Source organism: Eumetopias jubatus, unplaced genomic scaffold (genome assembly GCF_037043125.1).
Source record: "Eumetopias jubatus isolate StellerSeaLion01/CBP00866 unplaced genomic scaffold, mEumJub1_p1.0 scaffold_8, whole genome shotgun sequence".
Taxonomy (NCBI): Eukaryota; Metazoa; Chordata; class Mammalia; order Carnivora; family Otariidae; genus Eumetopias; species Eumetopias jubatus.
The window spans coordinates 73,847,299-73,868,439 of record NW_028274814.1 but is presented as its reverse complement, the minus strand read 5'-3'; the positions used below and the strand labels follow the sequence as shown (position 1 = coordinate 73,868,439).

Genomic DNA, 21,141 nt, shown 5'->3' with positions numbered 1-21,141 from the left:
ACTAGACTTCATCAAAATGAAAACTTTTGTGTATCAAAGGACACTGTCAACAGTGAAAAGGCCACCCATGAATGGGAGCAAATATTTTCAAATCATATATTTGATAAGGGGTTAATATCCAGACTATATAAAGACCTCCTACAACTCAACAACAAAAAACAAATGATCTGACTAAAAATGGTCAAAGGACTTAAATAGACATTTCTCCAAAGAAGATCTACAGATGGCCAAATAAGCACAGGAAAAGATGCTCAACATCACTAATCATTAGGGAAAAGAAAATAAAAACCACAAGAAATATCACTTCACATGCAATAGGATGACATTCAGTAACAACAACAAATGAAAATAAAAACTGCTGGCAAGAATGGAACCTTTGTGAATTGCTGGTGGGAAGTAAAATGGCATGGCTGCTGTGGAAAACAGTACAGCTCTGACTCAAAAAACAAGGAAGAATTACCATATGATCCAGTAATTCCACTTCTGGGGAAAGAACTGAAAGCAGAAACTGGAAGAAAGTTTTGTATACCAATACTCATAGATGCATATTCATAATAGTCAAAAGGTGGAAACAATCCAAATATCCATTAGTGGATGAATGTCTCCACAACATGCAGTACATACACACCATGGAATATTATTCGGTCTTGAAAAGGAAGAGAATTCTGGCACATGCTACCACAGGAATGAAACCTGAGGATGTTGTGCTAAGTGACATAAGCTAGTAATAAAAAAACAGATACTGTATGATTCCACTTATATGAAATATCTATAGAGTTCTCAAATTCATAGAGACAGAAATTAGAATGGTACTTGCCAGGTGCTGGGTGGAGGAGAGAATGGGAAGTTATTATTTAATGGATACAGAATTTCATTTGGAAAGATGAATAAGCTGTGGAGATGAGTGGTCATTCCACAAGACTGTGAATGATTAATGTCACTGAACTGTACACTTAACAATGGTTAAAATGGTAAATTTTATGTTGTGTTATGTCACAATAAAAAAAATTAAGTACATAGTTTTTGGTTCCAAAGTTCTAATTTGAGGAATTTTTACCAAGAAAATAACATGAAAAAAAGTGAAAAACCTTCACACACAATAGGCATTCTTATTTAGAATAATACAACAGTAGGAAGAGCCTAAGTGCTTAATAATGAAGGAATGGTTAATTGAACTAGGTTATGATCACACAGAGTTATGATGCAGCCATTGAAAGGATTTTAATAACAATGAGTAAGTGCTCATGTTATTATGCTAATGGATGGAATTTAGAATATAATGTTGAAATGTAATTATAATAATGTACAAATGCATGAAATTCTTAAGAGAAAATAAATAAGATGCTAACTATGGTTTACTCAGGGTGGTGACAACAGGAGTGAATTTTTCTTTTTTCTTTTCCATTGATTCAATAACACCCATATATCTCTTATACAAATAAAATGTTTTTGGGGGAAATAGTCATAAGGAGTAACCCTGCAGAGTCCAAGACTTTTTGTTTTTGTTTTTTTTAACCTGGGCTAACTTAATATAGGAAGTTAGGAAATAAAAGAACTGTTTGGAACTTTCAAAAGTAAATAACTTAATTTTAGTTCTGACTGTGCAAGGTTCTGAGCTACACACCTGTATTATACAGGCTATGACCTGTATTATGTAATGCAACCTCAGAAATGTGTACATGTACATATCATTTTCATTACTCCTCTGGGGAAGAAACTAAGACTCAACAAGGCTGTTTAACTTACTCAGTGCCCCACAGATCAGAAGTGGCAGAGCTGAAAACTAGAACCCCAATAATTCAATTCCTTAGTTTATATTTTTTCTACACTTCAAATCTCAAATATCATTGGGACAAAAGGGGTGTGCCTAGGCATCTGAAAAACTGAATTTGTCTCTGGCAGGAGGGGCATTTCATAAAAGACAAATTCTATATATCCAAAAGGGCTACAATGCATTCAGTATTGTTATGCCCAAGAATTTGACCAGAGAACTATCTATGGAGATATTCACTATGATATGCAACAAATTAATATCTAGCATAATAAAGTACATTCGACTGCATATAATTTTAGACAAAAATACATGCAGAAAAAAATACTGCAGGAGCTACTCTATTGTATGGATCGCAAACTTCTGGGAAAGTAAAGTAGAAGAAAGATATAAAAAGCCTATGAGAGATACGGCAATCTTTATAAAGAAAGCATGCATTCAACAAACATATAGTAGGAGCGACAGTGGGCTACATACAATACTAGCATGGAACAAAAAATTACAGGCTTTAAATCTTGACAGGCTCTGGTTATATTTTAAGCTATTTTCATATTTGATAAGAAGCCTTGTAAATTCAGGTAGGGAGGCTAATTTCAAAGACAGAGTACTTATAGAATTCTGTGCTGAAAATTCTCTTATTCATCCAATAAGAAAGATTTTGCAGAATGTTTAAATTTGTGTTAACATAAGAGTCTGACTAGAGGGCTAATAAATATAATCTTTTAACTGTAAGGCTTATAGCAGCATGACCACTTAAGTAGTAAAACATGTTTATTTTAGAAAATTTGATTTATCCATTTAGAAACAGAGCAGTCTTCTGTAATTCACCCCACAAAAACTGAACTTGCCGAACTGCAAGCATTTTTAATGCTCAGGCTGGCTCTACCCCAAAGACTGTTCATTGTAAAGAGATTCAAGTTGATTTTGGCTTAACTGGTCCAAGCACAATGTGAAACTTCATCTCTTCCACAAAAAATTACTTTCCCAAAATGTTTATTCTTCCCAAAGACATTTATTTCTATAGATTTGCTTTTTTCTTTTCTTTCAACTGAAGGTGTTAGTGCTACTAACCATGAATATGGTTAAAATATACCATCCAGACCATGGTTTAAGCGATTCTCAGAATATTGACAGGGTGACTGTGTTCATATCTTCTGCTTCAACTGCCCACCCTACCAAGGCTAAGATTGCTAGCTCCCTAATTCAGAAATCTCCCCATTATGCTCTAGAGATTAAGGCATGTTCCTAGGTTATTCTCTCCATTTCAAAACTCTTGTTCTGTATTTCCATCCTGTGGTCTTCGACCAGGATTTTTGTCCAGTGCCTCACAGTGGTATGGTTCCATGGCTCTGGTTTATGTTTTGGCCCCTTGGTCCTATCTCTCAGGTCTTTCTCATTCCACTGTGTGTATTCCACTCATTCAAGGATCACTGGGGATAGAGAAGGCATTATGCCCAATCCCACCCTAGCTCCTACCCATGCCCCCAGTATCACTGGGAACCAGTTGAATTAACTTGGGATCCCTCTCATTTGAGAAGGGGGAAAACAAGAGGTTGTTCCAATTTAGGGCTCGATACCAAATGACAAGAGAATATTTAAGAAAAAATCCAGTTGACTTGGCGTGTTATGATGAGTGGCTTCAATAATTCGAAATGCTATTAGAAGATTAGATATATTTGTTTTCAAACATAAAAAGTAATCAGGATGCTACCTAGAATGTTACATTTTAGAGATCCCATTTCCAAATACGGGCTAATCAATGACAATACAACAATGCTTGAAATTAGTACATTTGGATGATGCTCACCATTTCCTATTTCATTCCAGGAGGAGTCCATGAAATAGTTTTTTCAATTATCATTCTGGCTTAAGTAAAATATGGCCAATTTTTCTCATTTCATGTTCAAAGCTATAAATTCTCACAAATAAAACTGATGAGTATCAAGAATCTTTAGTGCTTTCAAAGTGTCACACATTTACCTATTGCTTCTAAGGCAAAGCATGCAAAGATGATAATTTATTTACTGACTGATTCTATTATCTTTTTGTAACTTCAGTAAAAGATCATTTCAGAAATGCAGTTTTAGCTAAAGATAGAAATTCCGTACTACTGCTACATAGCTCATCTTGAAAAAAAATTGATTTTAGAGCATTTTTAAGCGATGTCCCTAAATGTTATATCATGAAATCATCTTTTGAGCAGAAGGTATTAAGAGTATATGAAAAGCTTTTGTGAGCAATTTAAAAATGAACACTCACTGAAGAATTTCAGTCTTATTTCTTAAATGTGGCTGGTATCTAGACTTCTGTTAAAATGCAAACATTATAAATTTGCTAAACTGTTCTCTTTCTTCTAAAGAATAAATATGTAAGCTTTGCAGCAAGCCATCGCTAAAGTTTTCCAGTGCATTTCTTCAAATCGCCAATGCCTTATTCAAAAGACATTCAAGTGAACCAAAAAAAGAGGGCTGAGTTTGGCTAGGAGGTGTCTTTGCTCCACAGGCTGGGGTTGCAGGATTTACCCATAGGCATTTACCCAATGCTGTTGACCAGTCAAAATACACTAATCAGTGTAGATTTTTCAGTGAAGATTTTTTTCTAGGGTACAAAATCACTTGGAAGAGGCTATTTGGATCCTCATCTTTGAGTTGATAATTAGTTTTGAGAAAGGCAAGTGTGTAACACCCATGCAGAAGGCCACACAACTCAATGCACATCAGCCTACCTCTCTGAAATGGAGACAAGATGATATCAGAAATATTTTCAGTGGGACAAGTGCAAGGGCCACTGCATGATCCGTCTTTATTCAGTTTGAGAACTATCATAACCTCATTCAGGTATTCATTCATTGAAACTTAATGCTATTGTAAACCGATACATTTGGAAGGAAGAAAGGAAAAGAAAAAAAGAAAGATATAGTAGCAACTTGTGAAAGCAGTGAAGTTTTGGAAACATAAGCTTTTGGAACAAGGCAAGCCCAAGCAGCCAGTTCATGGATATGCATTTGGTCAGATCCTGAAGAGCTAAGAGACAGGTAGAGTGACAGATGAGGGAGGAGCTATAATGGAAAAGATCAGAAATGAGTTCTTTTGTCCAACACCATTCAGCTCTGGGGAAGGAGGGAAAAAATGTACCCTGAGGGCAGGATGCCAACTGCCACTCCTGGAAAGAACTCAGATTGCTTCATTCAAAGGAATCCTAGGAAGTGGGGAAAGTAGGACCAGGAAGCAGCACCCACCCCAAAGTTTGTATGAAGGCCTAAAAAAGAAACACTATGTCAATTGTTGTAGAAGAAGTAAGTGGGCATTTGAAGGCCAGGGTGGACCACAAATGCTCAAGCCACACGCAATACCCAAAGTTGTTGTGGTTCCCTTCTAATGACTTTGACTACTCATTGTCAATTTCATTTTTTAGTTAATTTTATATGTAGTTCTCTAGAATGTCTAAGTTTTCTGGAATGCCAATACAGCACACTCTTATTCTTTAAACTCTCTTTAGTGGTTTCAAATAATAAATTCTGATGATTCCCAAATCACTGTATAGAGCCCAATTTAATTTCCATATCCAATTGCTGACTACCCTGATGTATTCCTCTATCCTGATGTTACACAGATGCCTCAGACCAACATGTATAGCAGATCTCACCATTTCCCTCACCACATAATTCTCACTTCCCAAATTATGGATCTTGGTGATCAGGACCTAACACATCACCTGGCACAAGGAGGCATTCAATACAAATTAATAAATGAATAAATCTACCATAGCCATAAATCAACAAGAATAGGGAATAACTATAACAGCACAACAAAGTAAAGAATGGAAACTAAATGATACTTAGTAATCACAATCGCTGTATCATGTAACAAGTGCTTCCTATGTGCCAGGCATTCTTCTAAGTGATCTGCCTGCATTAACTCATTTAATCTATATGCTTATTGAATGTTAACTACTAAGCATTGTGTAGGACATGTCATGCACACATACACGTTTAGAATGTCAGCTTACACAACTCTATTGATTTAAGTCACAAAGCCCCTATAAAGTAGACATTATCCCATTATCCTCACTTTCTTTTTAAGGAAATGGGAGCCATAAAAATAATAATGAGAGCTAGCATTTACGATAGCCTACCATGATCCATGTTTCATGCTAAGTAATTTACAAGAATGTAGGTATGAATTCACTTACTAATACAGAAACTAAGGTTCAGGTCATATAATTCTTAAGTAATGGGATTGAGATTTGAACCCAGCTCTAGGCAAATTCAGTATCATTTGCACAGTAATTTTCACAATAAGTAAAATGTTAACTTACCTTTTTTGTTTATTCAGATAGGGACACATGCAACAAACTTCAGAAACGTTTTTATCAAAACACAGTTACAGTCACAAACTTCCAGGGATTAAGGTGCATTTATATTAAATATTAAGTAGGGAAAAATCTATTTTTGGTGTCAAATAAATGAAGTGTTACCCAATATCCATAATAATCCCATTACCCAAGGCTCATGAAAACTCTTGTTTACAATCCCTTAATACCTAGGTAACCCTTTGCACACAATGCCTCTGTTTCTTCAACTGTAAAATGGAATAATAATAAATACATCTAACAGCACTGGGTCTAAATAAATGAATAGATTTAAAACATTTAGAAGAGGTTCTGGCACATGAGGTCAATAAATTTTATATATTATTGTTACTATGTCAGCCACAATAATTTCTTTAAATTACCAATATTACTCAATTTTTACATTATTCAATACTTGTTTTCCTGTAAAGTTCTGTACAATTCAAATTTTTAATAAAATAAATAGCATTCCTTCTTAAATAAGCTTCAGAGATGGATTATTTTGCACTGTAACCAATCATTTCCTTTTATCATTTCTTTTTTAAAACAAAATTTTTGAGGGGCACCTGGGTGGCTCAGTCAATTAAGCATCTGCCTTCAGCTCAGGTCATGATCCCAGGGGCCTGGGATGGAGTCCCCCCCCATCCTCAGACTCCCTGCTCAGCGGAGAGTCTGCTTCTCCCTCTCTCCCTCCCACCCAGCTCATGTGCTCTCTCTCTCTCTCTCTCTCTCTAATAAACAAATAAAGTCTTTAAAAATAAAATTTTTGAAAGGAGAGGGAAAAGTGGAAAAACCTGGATTTTTATATATACTCTTCTATATATGAATTATATAAATATGTATAAATTTATGTGCATATATATTTATAAATAAACACATATATAATTTACTTAATACACAAGCAAAGTAATTTAGATGCTCAGTAAAGTGACACTTCATTGATTTGGTGATTCAAAAGAGTTAATGCTGCTTACAAATGCATGAACCTTACTCCAGGGAGTGGCTTGGACATCGACACATTCTCAGTACTTATTTTTATCCTTGGAACACCTTCAGGAAATGCCATGTTGTTTCCAGGTTAGTGGCAGGGTCCTGCTAATTTACAATCTGCCACTCCTCTCTGTCTTCCTTTGGCCAGGGTTTTGGTGCTTTCATCCGCTCTCTGATCTGCAACTAGGAACCTGGGTGGAGATGAGCATTATCCTAAATTGCCTCCTTGGTTTCTGTGCCCGCTCTGTCATTTCCACATCAGCACTTTGTTTCTCACCAGGCATCTGATAACTTCGATTCCTTTTTCAAGTTACTTTTAGTACCTCAAGAACCAGCCCAATTAAGTTCATTATGCTGATGATTCCAACGACGCTACAAAGCAATTAATAACAATTTTGTCAGCATTTTTACTTTGACCACTATGTTCAGGGAGAACACGAAATATATTTTAGTGTATCGAGTGTTAATTCATAGGCATGCAGAAATTATATGCCTCACCGTTTGACACCAAATCTTGTTATTATCTGGCTGCACATTAAACTCATGAATTTCAAGCATGAATGGGCAAAGCCTTCATTAAAAATTATGGACCCACTCTTTAGGAAAAAAAAATGCTCACATCAAAAGTAAGGCTGGCATTTGGTACGCTTTCAAAAGCACAGCTCTGTGATTGTTTCAGCCTGATTAACCATTTGCACCTTCGCATTTGTTTTAGAGAACTAAACCATCTGCAGTTGTTTTTTTTTTTTTTTAAGGTTTAAAGAGTAAATAATACGATTGGACACTGCAGTCTGTTGTTCCTACAAGTAAACAGAGCAAGAGCTAGAGTCCAACAAGCTGGCAAATGACGTTTCTCAAAGGGAAGGAAAAGTGAAGGCAGGGATGTTAAGGCAGTAACAGACGTTGCACCTGAAGAGAAGCACTTAACGTTTTGGAGCTCTACAGGTACCAGCCTTCCATTACTCTAGCTACAGTATTTGGTGATTAACAATGAATGCCAACACTCGCCGCCTTCATGCTCAAGTATCATCCCAGGACCTACACAATTCCATCCAATCCTCTCTCCATTTAGTATTTTCCATTTGCTCCCCACCCCCGATCCTAATCATCCCAGTGACCACAGGATTTCTCTGCAGATCCCTTCCTCTGACCAGCACCCGCTGTCCCACGTGCAACACTCCAGTCTCGCAGACTGCTGGCATCTTGTATTATGCGACCCTTGGTCCTCTTCACCATCTTTCTTCTCCACTTGCACATTAGCTACAATCTGTCAGTCAGCTGCACTACAGCAAGGACGCCAAAGAGCAGGGCAGACGCTGACAGCTATTGACAGCATGGTCAATAATCACTTTTCCTATTGTGTAGAATCTCTGTAATTGGCTCTTTGTAGGCCTCGTTACTTTTTTTTTTTTAAGTTCCCAAATGCAACTTAATTTTTATAAGAACATTTCTAAAGTTTATTGTTTTCCATCTGTACTAAAACACCCTATACCCAACATTTAAAACTCAACAATATATGATTAATTTTTTTAGGATGCCATGGCAACCAAGGATTAAATTTGAATTTGAATAAAAGAACTCAGCCTCCCTTAAAAATCTTCTCTTAGCTGGAAAGAATACTAATATAATTTTATGTGGAGTCTTGTCAAGTGCATTCAAGAAATGTCAAACTATATTTTTAGCCATGGAGTTTGCTTAATCCCATAAGACTCTATCTTGCCTTTATGTTGACAAATGAACAGGACTGAAATATCAGGGATCTGAGCTTGTGTCAAGATCCACTTCGCATCAAAAGTTGTTGTTCTTGTGCAGCTGTTTTCTCCAACTTCGGAATTAAAATCTACATTTACCTTATCTTAGGATTACCCTGGGTTTGCTATTGAATTCCTTTGTTGTCATACCTTAATTGACTCCAAGCTTTACTTTTATAGACAAGTCAATGAACTGTTGTGAAAACACGGCAGATGAGAGACTCCTGATAATTGTCCTTGACTAGGAAAATGTCATCTTCATTCATCTGCTCCCAAGTCGGCATCCTGAATGCTGTATTTGGCCCAAACTCTACCCCCTTCATGTTTTCCTGCATATAATCTATTTTAGAGAATAAGAAATTAGTCTTCTAACCACATCTGCCACTTGGATTTTACTAAAACAGGACTAAAAGCGCCTGGTCAGAAAACTATTGAAATTCATGTCTTTTTTTTGCCTCAAATAGTGGTAGAGAAACTTTTTTTTTTTAAAGATTTTATTTATTTATTTGACAGAGAGAGAGAGAGAGAGCAGGAACACAAGTAGGGGGAGTGGGAGAGGGAGAAACAGGCTTCCCGCTGAGCAGAGAGCCCGATGCGGGGCTCGATCCTAGGACCCTGGGATCATGACCTGAGCCGAAGGCAAACATTTAACGACTGAGCCACCAAGGCACCCAGTGGTAGAGAAACTTTAACAATATTTGGAACTCAGGGCCCATCAGAAGGGAAAAATTATGAGACAAAGTTGAACGGCATTTAAAAATTCAAATTTACCTACTTTGTGTCAAGATTATAAGAGTCAGCATTTTTCAACACTACTTTTTAGACTTATTTTAGTAAATAGGGACTATTATTTATACACTCAAGATGGGCTAGTCATCTTTTGGAAAGCATAGTTGACGTGTGAGTTTTCCTTCACAAATTTCATTGTGAATTTTCCTCACTTAACATAATTTTCCTCTTAACATATAACATATTATATATATATAATATATGTTATATAATATATGTATAACATATAACATTTAACATATAACCAGTGAAAATTCTGGCAAACAACATAACATTAACATCAGGTATATTTATAATTTAGAGTGCCCTACTTAAAACTGACCTCATTAAAAAAAAAAAAAAAACCCTCACCTAAATTGTTTGCTATGAAAAATAGTGAATGTACAATTTGGTGTTCACATTCAGGTGGGAATGACAGCACAGTGAAAATAAAAAGATGTTAAAATTAGTGAAAATTCTTCATTCAGAAAATGCATATTGCAAGCTGTATTTTAAGGTGTTTTCATTTATGCAACACTAATTTTTTAAACTCAGTAACACTAACAATATTAATCGTCCTAATTCCACGCACTCTTTTATCTCACAGCAGTTCATTGCTGTACTGTCTAAGTAATAATTATGAAAAGTAAGCCACCTCCTGGGCGAATGGCAATACTTACTAACATTCAATGAGAGGTAAAGAATCAAATTAAAGCACATGGAGAATTGGGGGAGAGGGTCGTTTGCTGGTGGGAAGGATGGTCGGTTGGAAGGAAGTTTATGGAAATGGCACTATATTCAAAGAGGCAAAATTATAAGCTGTTCTCGGTATTATGAGCTGGAAAGAGGTGAGGGCATAGCTGTCCTGATAACTGGAGAGGCAAATAATTGAATAATTAGAGCCCAAGCCCAGGCATAGGGATATTGGTCAACTTTACAGCAAGGCTGGCATTCTTTCAGGGGAATCTGTTGTGAGCGTTAGAAGAAACCTTCACAGTCGGGGCACCTGGGTGGCTCAGTCAGTTAAGCGTCTGTCTTTGGCTCAGGTCATGATCTCAGGGTCCTGGGATCGAGAACCACATTGGGCTCCCTGCTCAGCAGGGAGTCTGCTTCTCCCTCTCCCTCTGCTGCTCCCCCTGCTTGTGCCCTCTCTCTCTCTTTCTCTCTCTGTCAAATAAATAAAATCTTTAAAAAAAAAAAAGAGGAAACCCACAGTCAAATGTGCTCTGTAAGGAACCCAAGTTAAGTTCTGGAGTCAGCACTGGGGGCAAGGTAAACTTTACTGAACACTTGCATGGCCTCATGGCAATGTGCGGGTCCTGCAGAAGCCAGCCCCCCTTCTCATCCTTCTTTGCCTTCATTCCTGCTTCTTTTTTGTGTAGTTTCCTGACACCGAAAGATTCCTCCCCCTGATTTCCCTTCAGCTTTGATACTGGATGGTTATGACCCCATAACATAAGTCAAAATATTCCCATGCTAAACTTCCTAAAACCACCTGAGAGAAATGGTCCCAAACTTGCCCATGTATTAGAAGCTCTGTGAACCTTTCAAAAATTCCAACACCCAGGCTCCAAATCAGACAAACAAAACAGCCACCTCGGGGAGTGGGACCCGGGCATCATTGCTTTTGAACCTCCCTGGGTCATTCCAATGTAAAGACAAATTTGGGGGAAAAAATGCCTTATGAAATTCAGGTAAAAAAACAAGTGGGACAATCCACTAAATAATAAGCTTGGTTCATCGTGCCTATAAAGAAACTGCCTAAGAGCTTGAGACATACTGACACCTTAATGATATTTATATTCACTTAAGATTTCCACAATGCATATTCATTAAGTATCCATCTGCACAACATTTCCCTCAGAAAAGGCACAGCTAGTCAGTCAGTCAACAAATACAGCATGAGTTTTCGGGCTCTTGGCACCCATGCTGGTAGTGGCTAATCTGACCGCAATAACAAGTATTTCATTAACACTTCAGAAAGTGTTATGAAAACAGGGTGGGGTTTTTTTTGTTTGGTTTTGTTTTTTGGGGTTTTTTTTTTTGCCCACTTGTGCCTTAACTGTTTGGGTGGAATGAGTGCTACGTGGAACAGGGCTCTGGTTGTTCTTAACAGCTGTGATTAGAACGCAGGGAGTTCTTGTCTCCTCTGCGTGACAGAGGTTATAACAAAGAGGGAGGGCCAACCTTGTAGGGGACACACAGGTTTATGAGGTGTGATGGAGATGTTCCAAAATGGCACTTGCCCCAGATTCACTCCTCACACTGACTTTTCAACGTTCCTGGCATGTATCAGTTTCCAGCTCAATGCTCCCTGTTTATAAAGCATAAAACAGAGGACCAGTGGGCAGAGTTAGTGCTGAAGGGACAGCCTACTTCATGTTCCTGGTATTTTTTTTTTTTTTTAACCAAATGACTCTGGATACCTCCTCATAGGGAATATGCTCTCTGATTCAACATAGCTCCCCCCTCCACCCCATACACACCTTTTATCTCAGGCCAGATGTTTCACACTTTTACTAGATGGGTCTGGCCCTCAGGGCATTTGAATTTGCAACTCCAGTATTTATTATTTATGCAAGTTGAACACAGAAAGCTACTGTCACTCATTAAAACCTCACCACAGACTGATGACTTAAGATGCTGAAAGAAGTTTAGGAAGATGTGAGTAGACCAAAGGATATAGGACAACAACTCCACAGGGCACAAGCCCCTGCCAGCCCAGTGACTCTTGTGAGGGGCTGGTTGAGGCAAGGCCTGAAGGAAGTTCCCTCAGGAAGAGGAAGGTCACTTTAAATGCAATGATATTATAACCATCTTTACCATATTTAATATGTCATAATGTTTACCTCTCATATACCTGTTCTTATCCTGTAGGAGCTTGCTGTATATTTATTAAGTGAATAGATTTCATGCGTATGTGAGTGAGACCCCCAGAAGGATCTTAGACCACTGAAGGTCCATAACTTTGTAGCATCAAAATTGGGTAAAATATTCAAAATGAATTTGTACAATCCTCCATTTTAATAGAATATGCCATGAGCTTCACAGGTCCTTTGACACTAAAGAAAGTATTTTCTCAAAAATACGATCTACAGAGATAGTCAATTAGAAGTGTCAACAATTTCAGACAGATACCAATGACACTACCTTATAGGGCTAAAAAATATATATTAATAGGTACCAAGAATAATTAGTATGCTTGTTTTTTAAGTATTCATAAAATCAAAATAACTTGTAAAAGAAATTTGTTTTAATATACATGGATATGTTATTTTTATATTTTAGAAAAAAATGAATTTAAATGGTCTTGAAAAAGACATTTTATACCTATATCAATATAGTAAAATCAATCTGTTCATTAGTAAATAAATATTTCAACAATTATATAATTTTAATTACATTTAATCCCTTTTTAATACTCAGAATAATAAGCTTTTATAATAAACTATAAGGTCACTATGTAAACAAATATTCATTCAATGAATAAATGAATGAGTTTAGATATCTAGCACCTAGTTAGGCAGAAAATTGGTTCATTTTGCTAATTTTTTGCTGAAGCAAAATAAAATGCATTTTTTTAAATCTACATTTAGATTTGCCAAAAATCCTCTATTGATTCTATCACCTCTAGTTGAAACTGAAAATGCCAAATAGAAATTAGGATAATTATAACACAAGTCAAAGAAAAAAGTAGTCAGAACTTGAAAATTATTAGGTTTCATTTTTCTTCAATAGCTACAGTTTCACAGTATCTTTTATGATGTATTTTAAAACCTTTATGAGAGGTGCTATTCTTTTCAGTGAAAAAAGATGGCTTCTCTCCAGGTTTCCTGTTTCATCTCAAGCGCCAGACTCATTTAGGCATTATTTCTCATATATTCTCTGCTTAGAAGTCAAGAACAATTTGGAATTTTTAAGTTGGCACATGCGGTGTAACTAACTTTCTTTCAATGAGCCCTGGTCTAGAGTATTAAGGAAATACTCTAGACCAGGTCTAGTACCGATGTGGACCTAGTTATGTTTTATTTGATATCTGGAAATGTCAAAGGCATTTATCTGATATTATACTTAGCTTGTCAGTGCCATTACTATCGTATGCTTGATTGACTCCTTACCTTATGCAATATCATGTTTGCAAAGCTACTTAAGATGTTCAGTGAGCAACTAGATAGACTAGTGAAGGATACTGGAAGGAGTCAGGCCCAGGTCTGGGATAAACCTTAACATATTTTGCCAGCCATGGCAAAAGGAAGTTTTCTATTTCCCAATCAGCCTTCAGATATGTAAGAACAGAGAAGAATATATGCCAAACATGATTTTACTTAACCATTCATTATCAAAATATTCCCCCGCTCACTTAAATACTTCAATTTCTTGAAACATGATGTAATAGCTTTCTTAAAGCAACAAAACGTAAGTACTAGGCACTTCATTGCTATAAATTTCTTTTTGATGTTTATAGAACATTTAACTACAAATGCAACATACACTGTGAATATAAAAATCTTTAGTGCTCTAAAAATCCTTGGGGCAAACAACTGCTAAAGGATAGTAATTTCATATAAACAAACCTTTGCCTTAAATAACGAAGAATTGCAGTATCTCTTTGTTTGTTTGTTTGTTTATTTAAGAGAGGCAGAGGGAGAGTAAAAGGGAGAAGCAGACTCCCCACTGAGCAGGGAGCCTGATGCAGGGCTTGATCCCAGGAGCTTGAAATCTGAGCCAAAGGCAGACACTTAACCGACTGAGCCACCCAGGCACCCCTGCAGTATTTCTCTTAATGATAGCATAATATAAAACTATTCTTTTGCTTTCTTCCAATCCCAGAAATATTTATCAAAAGGGAATAGGAATAAATAGCTGAGTTTTCTAAAATTTAAAAGTAACAGTTTGGCTGGGATGTGATGTACTATCACTTAGCACCTAAAAAGATACGCACTCCCCTCCCCAACTAATGACAAAATTCAACAAATTTTATTGACACACTGGGAAAAAAAGTATCAAACCAACTTCTATGTCTATGTTCCACATCTTATTAAGATCTGTGATTAAATATTCCTAAGAAAATTATTCAGCTTGGCATGATAGTATAGTAGTTGGAAGCATTGAAGATTTTGGAAACTAATTGAAAACTTACACACACACGAACACACGCAAATAGCAGTAGGCCCCCAAGAAGAGGCACTACATAAAAGTTTTAAAAAAATTATAAGGGGACTAATCCAACTACTTACAAAATTACTTTCATCAAAAGAAAAGCACCTAGCTTCTTTTCTGAGGTTCTCATCTATGCTGATATTAGCAAACAGTATTCATTTCATTGTATTATGAGTTTCAAAGGAAAAACAAATATCAGTATTTCCTGGCTTCTATTTAAACTTCAGGAAAATGACTGATCAACGATGCTTTAAAGGTGTGGAGCATTATGTTAGGAAAATCATAAAGAATGTGTGGACAACTCTTTTTTCCTCACCTGCCTTGAGGAAGTATAAACCAAGTAATAGAAATAAAGCATAATGGAACAGAAAGGTGCTGAAATTGAATTCGGAATGGGAAAGATGAACAGGAAACATCTCCTGCCTCTAGTGGGATTGTCTCTCTGCGAGCGACGGCCGCCGTGTCTTCGTACCTCACTACGGTTCAGTTCAGTACACTTCCGCAGATGCCTTTCATCCTTAGAATAATATAGTCCATAAATTTTTAATAAATGAATATAAATTACATATAATATACCTATAACATATTATGGAATTTCCTATGGACATTAATTTTAGAAAAGTTGGAGCAGAGCCAGAATTCGTGCTTCTATTCTTAAATGTCTCTGTGCTACCACCTATTTCACTCATAAATCCTTTATTTCTTGCCAGATTGTTAATACTTTAAAAATCCAAGAGTCCTGAAAATTAAAAGACTCTTGATCACCATTTGTGATGCTCTCTGAAAATAGGTTAGACTCTCCTGTCTTATTAATTTTTTAGTGAGAACTTATTATTTTGAAGGAACCTGAAACACAATGCTAAAATATTTATAGAGACATTAAAATATTTATATGTGCAAAAGTAAAATGACCATATTGGCTCTAAATTTTCTAATGAATAAAAAGGAAATGTAAAAAATAATTCTTCTCTTATGTTCTTTGTTTCGTTCAAATGGCCAAATGAACTGGCAATGATTTTTGACAATTACAGGTACTATTAAATCTACTGTCCTTGGGTTTTGTCTGTGTGGCAGTCAGTGTTGGTGCCTGCCCAGATTCTCTGCACCTAGTGGTACACTCTATTCCCCAAGAACATAACACCCACCCAGTGGATCAGGCCAAGGGGAGATTTTCCCTGCAACCATACTGACCACATCTTCCCTTGCCTCCTTCCCCACTTCTCACCTGCTTCTCTCATCTCCCTGCCGGTTTCTCTGAACAGCACTTCCTCAACAAATCATGTGCCCCCAAATCTGTGATGCATGCTCTTTTATTGGGAATCTCACTTAACAGAGAATCTTTATAGATAGAATATATTATTACCTCATTAAGTTCTTGATCCAGTTTCTACTTGCACTGTATAAAACAATGAAATGAAACCTACAGATTTATCAAATATGGGGTTAACCAATCATAGAGATAACTGAAGTCATGAACTAGCTCCAATGAACCAGCAGAGAAAAAGAGCAAAAGATAAAAACTCAGAGGAATGTCAGGTTCTTGAGTCCAGCTCCAGTGGTTAAATATCTCATTAGTGTCCCTCTGTTTGCCATAACACTTGCTCAATGAGTTTGCTAACTCTGATCCCTCTATCCCATCTATCACAGTGTAAATTCTTTTTCATTATTTAAATTCAGCAAAGCTCTTACTAATACCTTATCTCAGCTACTAAATCAATTCAATTATGCTTTTTATTCTGCCATTTTGATATTAAGTGGAAGAGAAATAATTAGAAAACTGGCATTGATCATAATATGAATTGTCAAGCTCAATTCCAGGCAGAATAACAAGCTAGAGGTGATGTCGGTTATATTATAAGCTATTGTTCACTGACAAACTTAGCATTTGCAAAACAGTCCACAAAATAAAGGCAGGTGTATAACAGAAAATGTTGAACTAAATAAACTATTATTAATTTGGTGATATGAAAGTAACAGAAATAATCACAGCCCTCCCATAGGAACATGAGACAATAATAGAAAATAAGCAAAATAAGCATAGGACAACAATAAAAACTCTTGCCAAATTTTAAGTTAGTATGTATATATAATTATAAATTTTATTTCATATTTTCTACCTTTAGGTCAGAAGGAATAGTTTACTCTCAAAGCTGCAGAAATATTCTCCCCCTTTATTCTGTTCCAGATTTATAAATAAATACTAATTCAGGAATAGAAATTATTCTCAAGCATACACCATTCTTTAATTCTCTCTGCCTCTGCCCACTGAAGTGTGACCAATTTCTGTCTTATGTGGTAATAGCTCTCTGCTTAAGTGGTTGAAGGGATATATCTCAACCTAGCTTCCTTCCTCCCATCCCCAGAGCCAGGAGCAAAACTATGCCACTGATAGCAGTTATGATCACTCAAGGAACCCTCTGGCAGGATCTCTGGAGCTCCATCTTTGTTTTATCTAAGAATGCCTTTTAGACCCAAAGAATACATCACAATTCTGGGAGAATTACACCAACAATCTATTACTTCCATCCAAGGGTGTTTACAAGCACGTGTCCTCCTGGCTATGGAAACAGGCTTATCAGGCTTAGGGAGGCAGGGGGATGGGAAGACTCTGAACAAACCAATTCTCCCCCTACCTTTTCAGCATTCTAGAATGTCCATTTTATGACACTGGGTCACAAAAGGGAACAATGGAAAGGGAAATGGAACTTAATGCGTATGTACTCTTAAGATCTCTTTATTCTTCAATAAAGATTTCTGAAGCATCTAGTTCATGCTTGGTACTGTGTTGAGTACCACAAGTGACGCTGGAACTCCCCTCAAGAAGTTGCTAATCAGGTAAAGAAGAGTTTTCAGCTTTGCCTCTTAAACAGTCTTTTGGAATAAAGATAATAGCAATATAAATATGAATTACACAATCTGAAGACAAAGAAAATGTGTGAAAAATTAGAAGGCAAAATCTGCCACCCAAATATTTAGAGGGATAATGCAGTATTTACACATGAAACAGGCACTGTTAAAATAGAAGGGTGAAAATATATCTTTAAAAACACTTTCTTTTTCTAAAGCTCATATTCTTGCTAGATTCAATAGAGATAATTAAGCAAATTTTAAATTTTAAAACTACTGAGGCTATATTTTATCAATCTAAAGGCATTTCCACGTGAACATATTGACTCTGTTTGTCTAGTTCTAACGGAACTCTGAATTTCAAAAAGAAAAAATAAAGTCTCTTAAAATCACACACAGTTTAAAAAAAATGGTCACTATAAAAACTTGAAATAAAGGTAAAGCCAAATGGCAAACAACGAAATTGTTTTTTTGTTTGTATGATATCTCTTTACGGTGGAAGCTTTGCTAGTAGCAGCACATATATGCACAAAAGTCCACAGACAATCCTGAGAAAAATATATCAAGGCCAACCAAGGTCCTATGAGTATTAGGATTTGATACACACCATATATGGTTTTATGATGAAAAACGCTTTATGACTTCAGTCTTTACCATGTCATTATCTTCTTTAGGTCAGGACTCGACTTTACTTCATGTGCACCCTTCCCTCCCCTTCCTGCAACATGAACTTCAAACCTGGACTCTGATGTCCCTATCACTATCATAAGCCAGATTACCATTTACTGCTGTAACAGAAAAGCCACTAGAGCAGTACGAAGTAGGGGCTGGGGAAAACAGATGGTTAGGTATAGAGAGACAGGAAGTGATTTTTCCTTCTGGTATTAAATGAGGGGCTTCCTCATTTAATGAGGGGCAGAAGCAAATGCCATCTTGGTGTCCTCAGCATCCCCTGCCACCTTAGACCCTCACTAAATGAGGGGCAGAAGCAAATGCCATCTTGGTGTCCTCAGCATCCCCTGCCACCTTAGACCTGAGGAGAGCCTGTGATCTTTGTCTTCTGAAGGAAGGATGGTGAAACTAGAGACATGTGTTATAGGATGGGCCAACACCCCTCCGCTCCTCGCTCAATGGCAGAGTGTGGGCAAATTTCATGACAGAGCTCTTCTCTGCTCCTATCAACATGAACAGCCAGCTCAGTGCTGAATGACAACACCCATCACTGTAGGTATTTCTTTTATATTAAGTTTTTTAAAAATCTATTTGACAAAAAAATAGTAACTTTAACCCTGACTTAATATATATTTTTGTCCCCTGCATGAGGCATCCCACAGAGCTAAGAATAGACAGGATTGCCTCGGAAATTGAACCTAGTAGAGCTTGATGCTCTGTAGTGTGAGGAGCAAAGACAGTTGTCCGATCGGTTGAAATCAGCCATGCCTGGGGATTGCATCAGTCCCAGTGTGCCTTTTAAAACCATGGGGAAATTTTGAATTATTTCCATAAAAGAAAAATTCTCCATTTCAGAAATACATTAAAAGGCACACTTTTATTGGAAATGTAAATAGTCACTTACTTTTCCATGACAGTCACCTTCATCATTGATATTCACTTCATGATGAGAATTCTATAGACAAATGAAGGTCAAAGCTCCTTAGACTCCTCTCATGAGAAAAACTATTATTTTTTAAAATGTTATCAATGCACACATATGTAGACATATAAATATTTATATGGAAACTTACCACCTAGTCAGTGAATAAAAATGGGAATAGAAATGATGTGCTCTGGGAAGCCTTCCTGTGTGACTGTACTTTTAAATCAGGAGGGCACTCTGTTTCTTTTGCCATTTCTATCTCTGTGTCTAACAGGGAAAGGTCAATATTTCATGTAACATAAGCAAAAAAGGACTTTGGATTCTCTCTCCGTTTACAGAAAGGAAAACATGTGAGGCCCCAGAAGGTGAAGTGACTTAAGAGCACACTGCTGGGTTAAACCTAAAACACAGTTTTCTTGATTCTCAATCCAGTCCTACCTCGGTGGTATTGGAAGTATTGATCAGAGTAGTAATCAGCAGCATTAACAAAGGTAAAAAGTTGTCAGGTTAGCTAGTAAAAATAGAAGGCATTACAGTAGCAAATTCAGGAGAAACTATGAAGGTCAACCAGACCTCAGAGAGACAGAAAGACCACAGCTGAACTGTGGAATTATGTGTATTCTGCTAAACCACAAGAGTAGAGCAGATGAGTGCACAGTAGAAATCTAGCTAGAAAAGGTAAAGGTCTTCGGTCAAAGCTGCCCCGTGCATTCGCCTCTCAGGGCTGCCCTAGAAATTGGACCCCACGTTATGATTCAAAAGAAAAAAAAATCTTAGTTAAAAAAAATAGAACCAGTAAAAAGGGGCAGAGTCACATATGGTCTCGGAAACACTGTCTGAGGGAAACTCTGGGGAGGGCTTAGAATTGGGCCACAAAAAATAATGATGTCATCACGGGAAAGAAAATGATTTCTGTATCAAATGGTGGACTTGAGCCCGAAAACTGCAGAGTAAGGTCCTCGGGCTTGCTGTTCTGGTGATGTGCTCTGGTTCTTCTCCCCTAACTTTGATCAGGGGCAGTGTTGCGTGTAATTCAGGAAGTAATGGACCACACTGCCTTAGAGTGTGTTCTAGCACTGGCAACCAGAAGGAAACTTCAGACACCCCAGACCACAAGCCTGGGATAAGCTGGGAAAAACATAAACAGCTGCACATAAAGCACTTATGTCTCCCTCGCACTGCAGCATTTGAAGTCCCATCACAGGACCACACACTTCATCTTCATAGAAAGCCTATAACACGAATAGCAACTATTAGCTCCTTTAGAGAAATGTGCAAACCAAGGCTCAGAGGATTGCATATTATTTGTGGAAGATCAAGCCAGACACAGCAAGGTCAGAGAATCCAAATTTCTGAATTCCTTTTTCCGTTTTATTAAGCAGATTCACCATAAAATGGAGTAAAAAAAAAATCACAATCCATAGTTAATGCAGAAATTTTTCAAAAGGTATCATGGAAGTTACATGTTTAAAGTTTTCCTTCTACTCTTCCTCCTAAAAGGGAAATAGTTTTAGAAGAGAAACTATTTTCTGTTTGGTTCTCCTTCTAAATAGTTTTTCCCAGTGGAAATGGAAATTTTTGACATGAGGCAGCCTGGTCTTAATGTCTGGCTTATTTTATTATTTTTTTAGAATTTTCTTATTTTTTAAGTAAGCTCTGTGCCCAGCATGGGGCTTGAACTCACAACCCTGAGATCAAAAGTCACATGCATAACCAACTGAGTCAGCCACGCACCCTGATGTTTGGCTTATTCTAACTGTCATATCTAGTGATTACAAATAAAATAAATCACTTTTCAAATCTAGATTTTAAAGTGAATGGAATGGGATGCACTTGGTACTTTGTTCTATTAACATTCTAAAATTGAACAAGGGTGGGACAAGGCTAAAAATGGGCTACACAAACCC

At 36.9% G+C, this 21,141-nt stretch overlaps 1 protein-coding gene across 3 annotated transcripts in view; it reads right to left on the bottom strand.

Annotated features, from left to right (window-relative positions):
• Positions 1 to 21,141, bottom strand: part of TMEM117 (transmembrane protein 117) — a 452,362-nt gene that overhangs the window by 194,367 nt on the left and 236,854 nt on the right. Inside the window, exon 4 of one of the 3 annotated variants that reach the window (XM_088025581.1) lies at positions 19,214 to 19,264. The exons of the other annotated variants lie outside the window; for them this stretch is intronic. Coding sequence (XP_087881707.1) covers positions 19,214 to 19,264 — 51 coding nt within the window. The remainder of the gene's footprint in view (positions 1 to 19,213; positions 19,265 to 21,141) is intronic. 3 annotated transcript variants of the gene reach the window in all.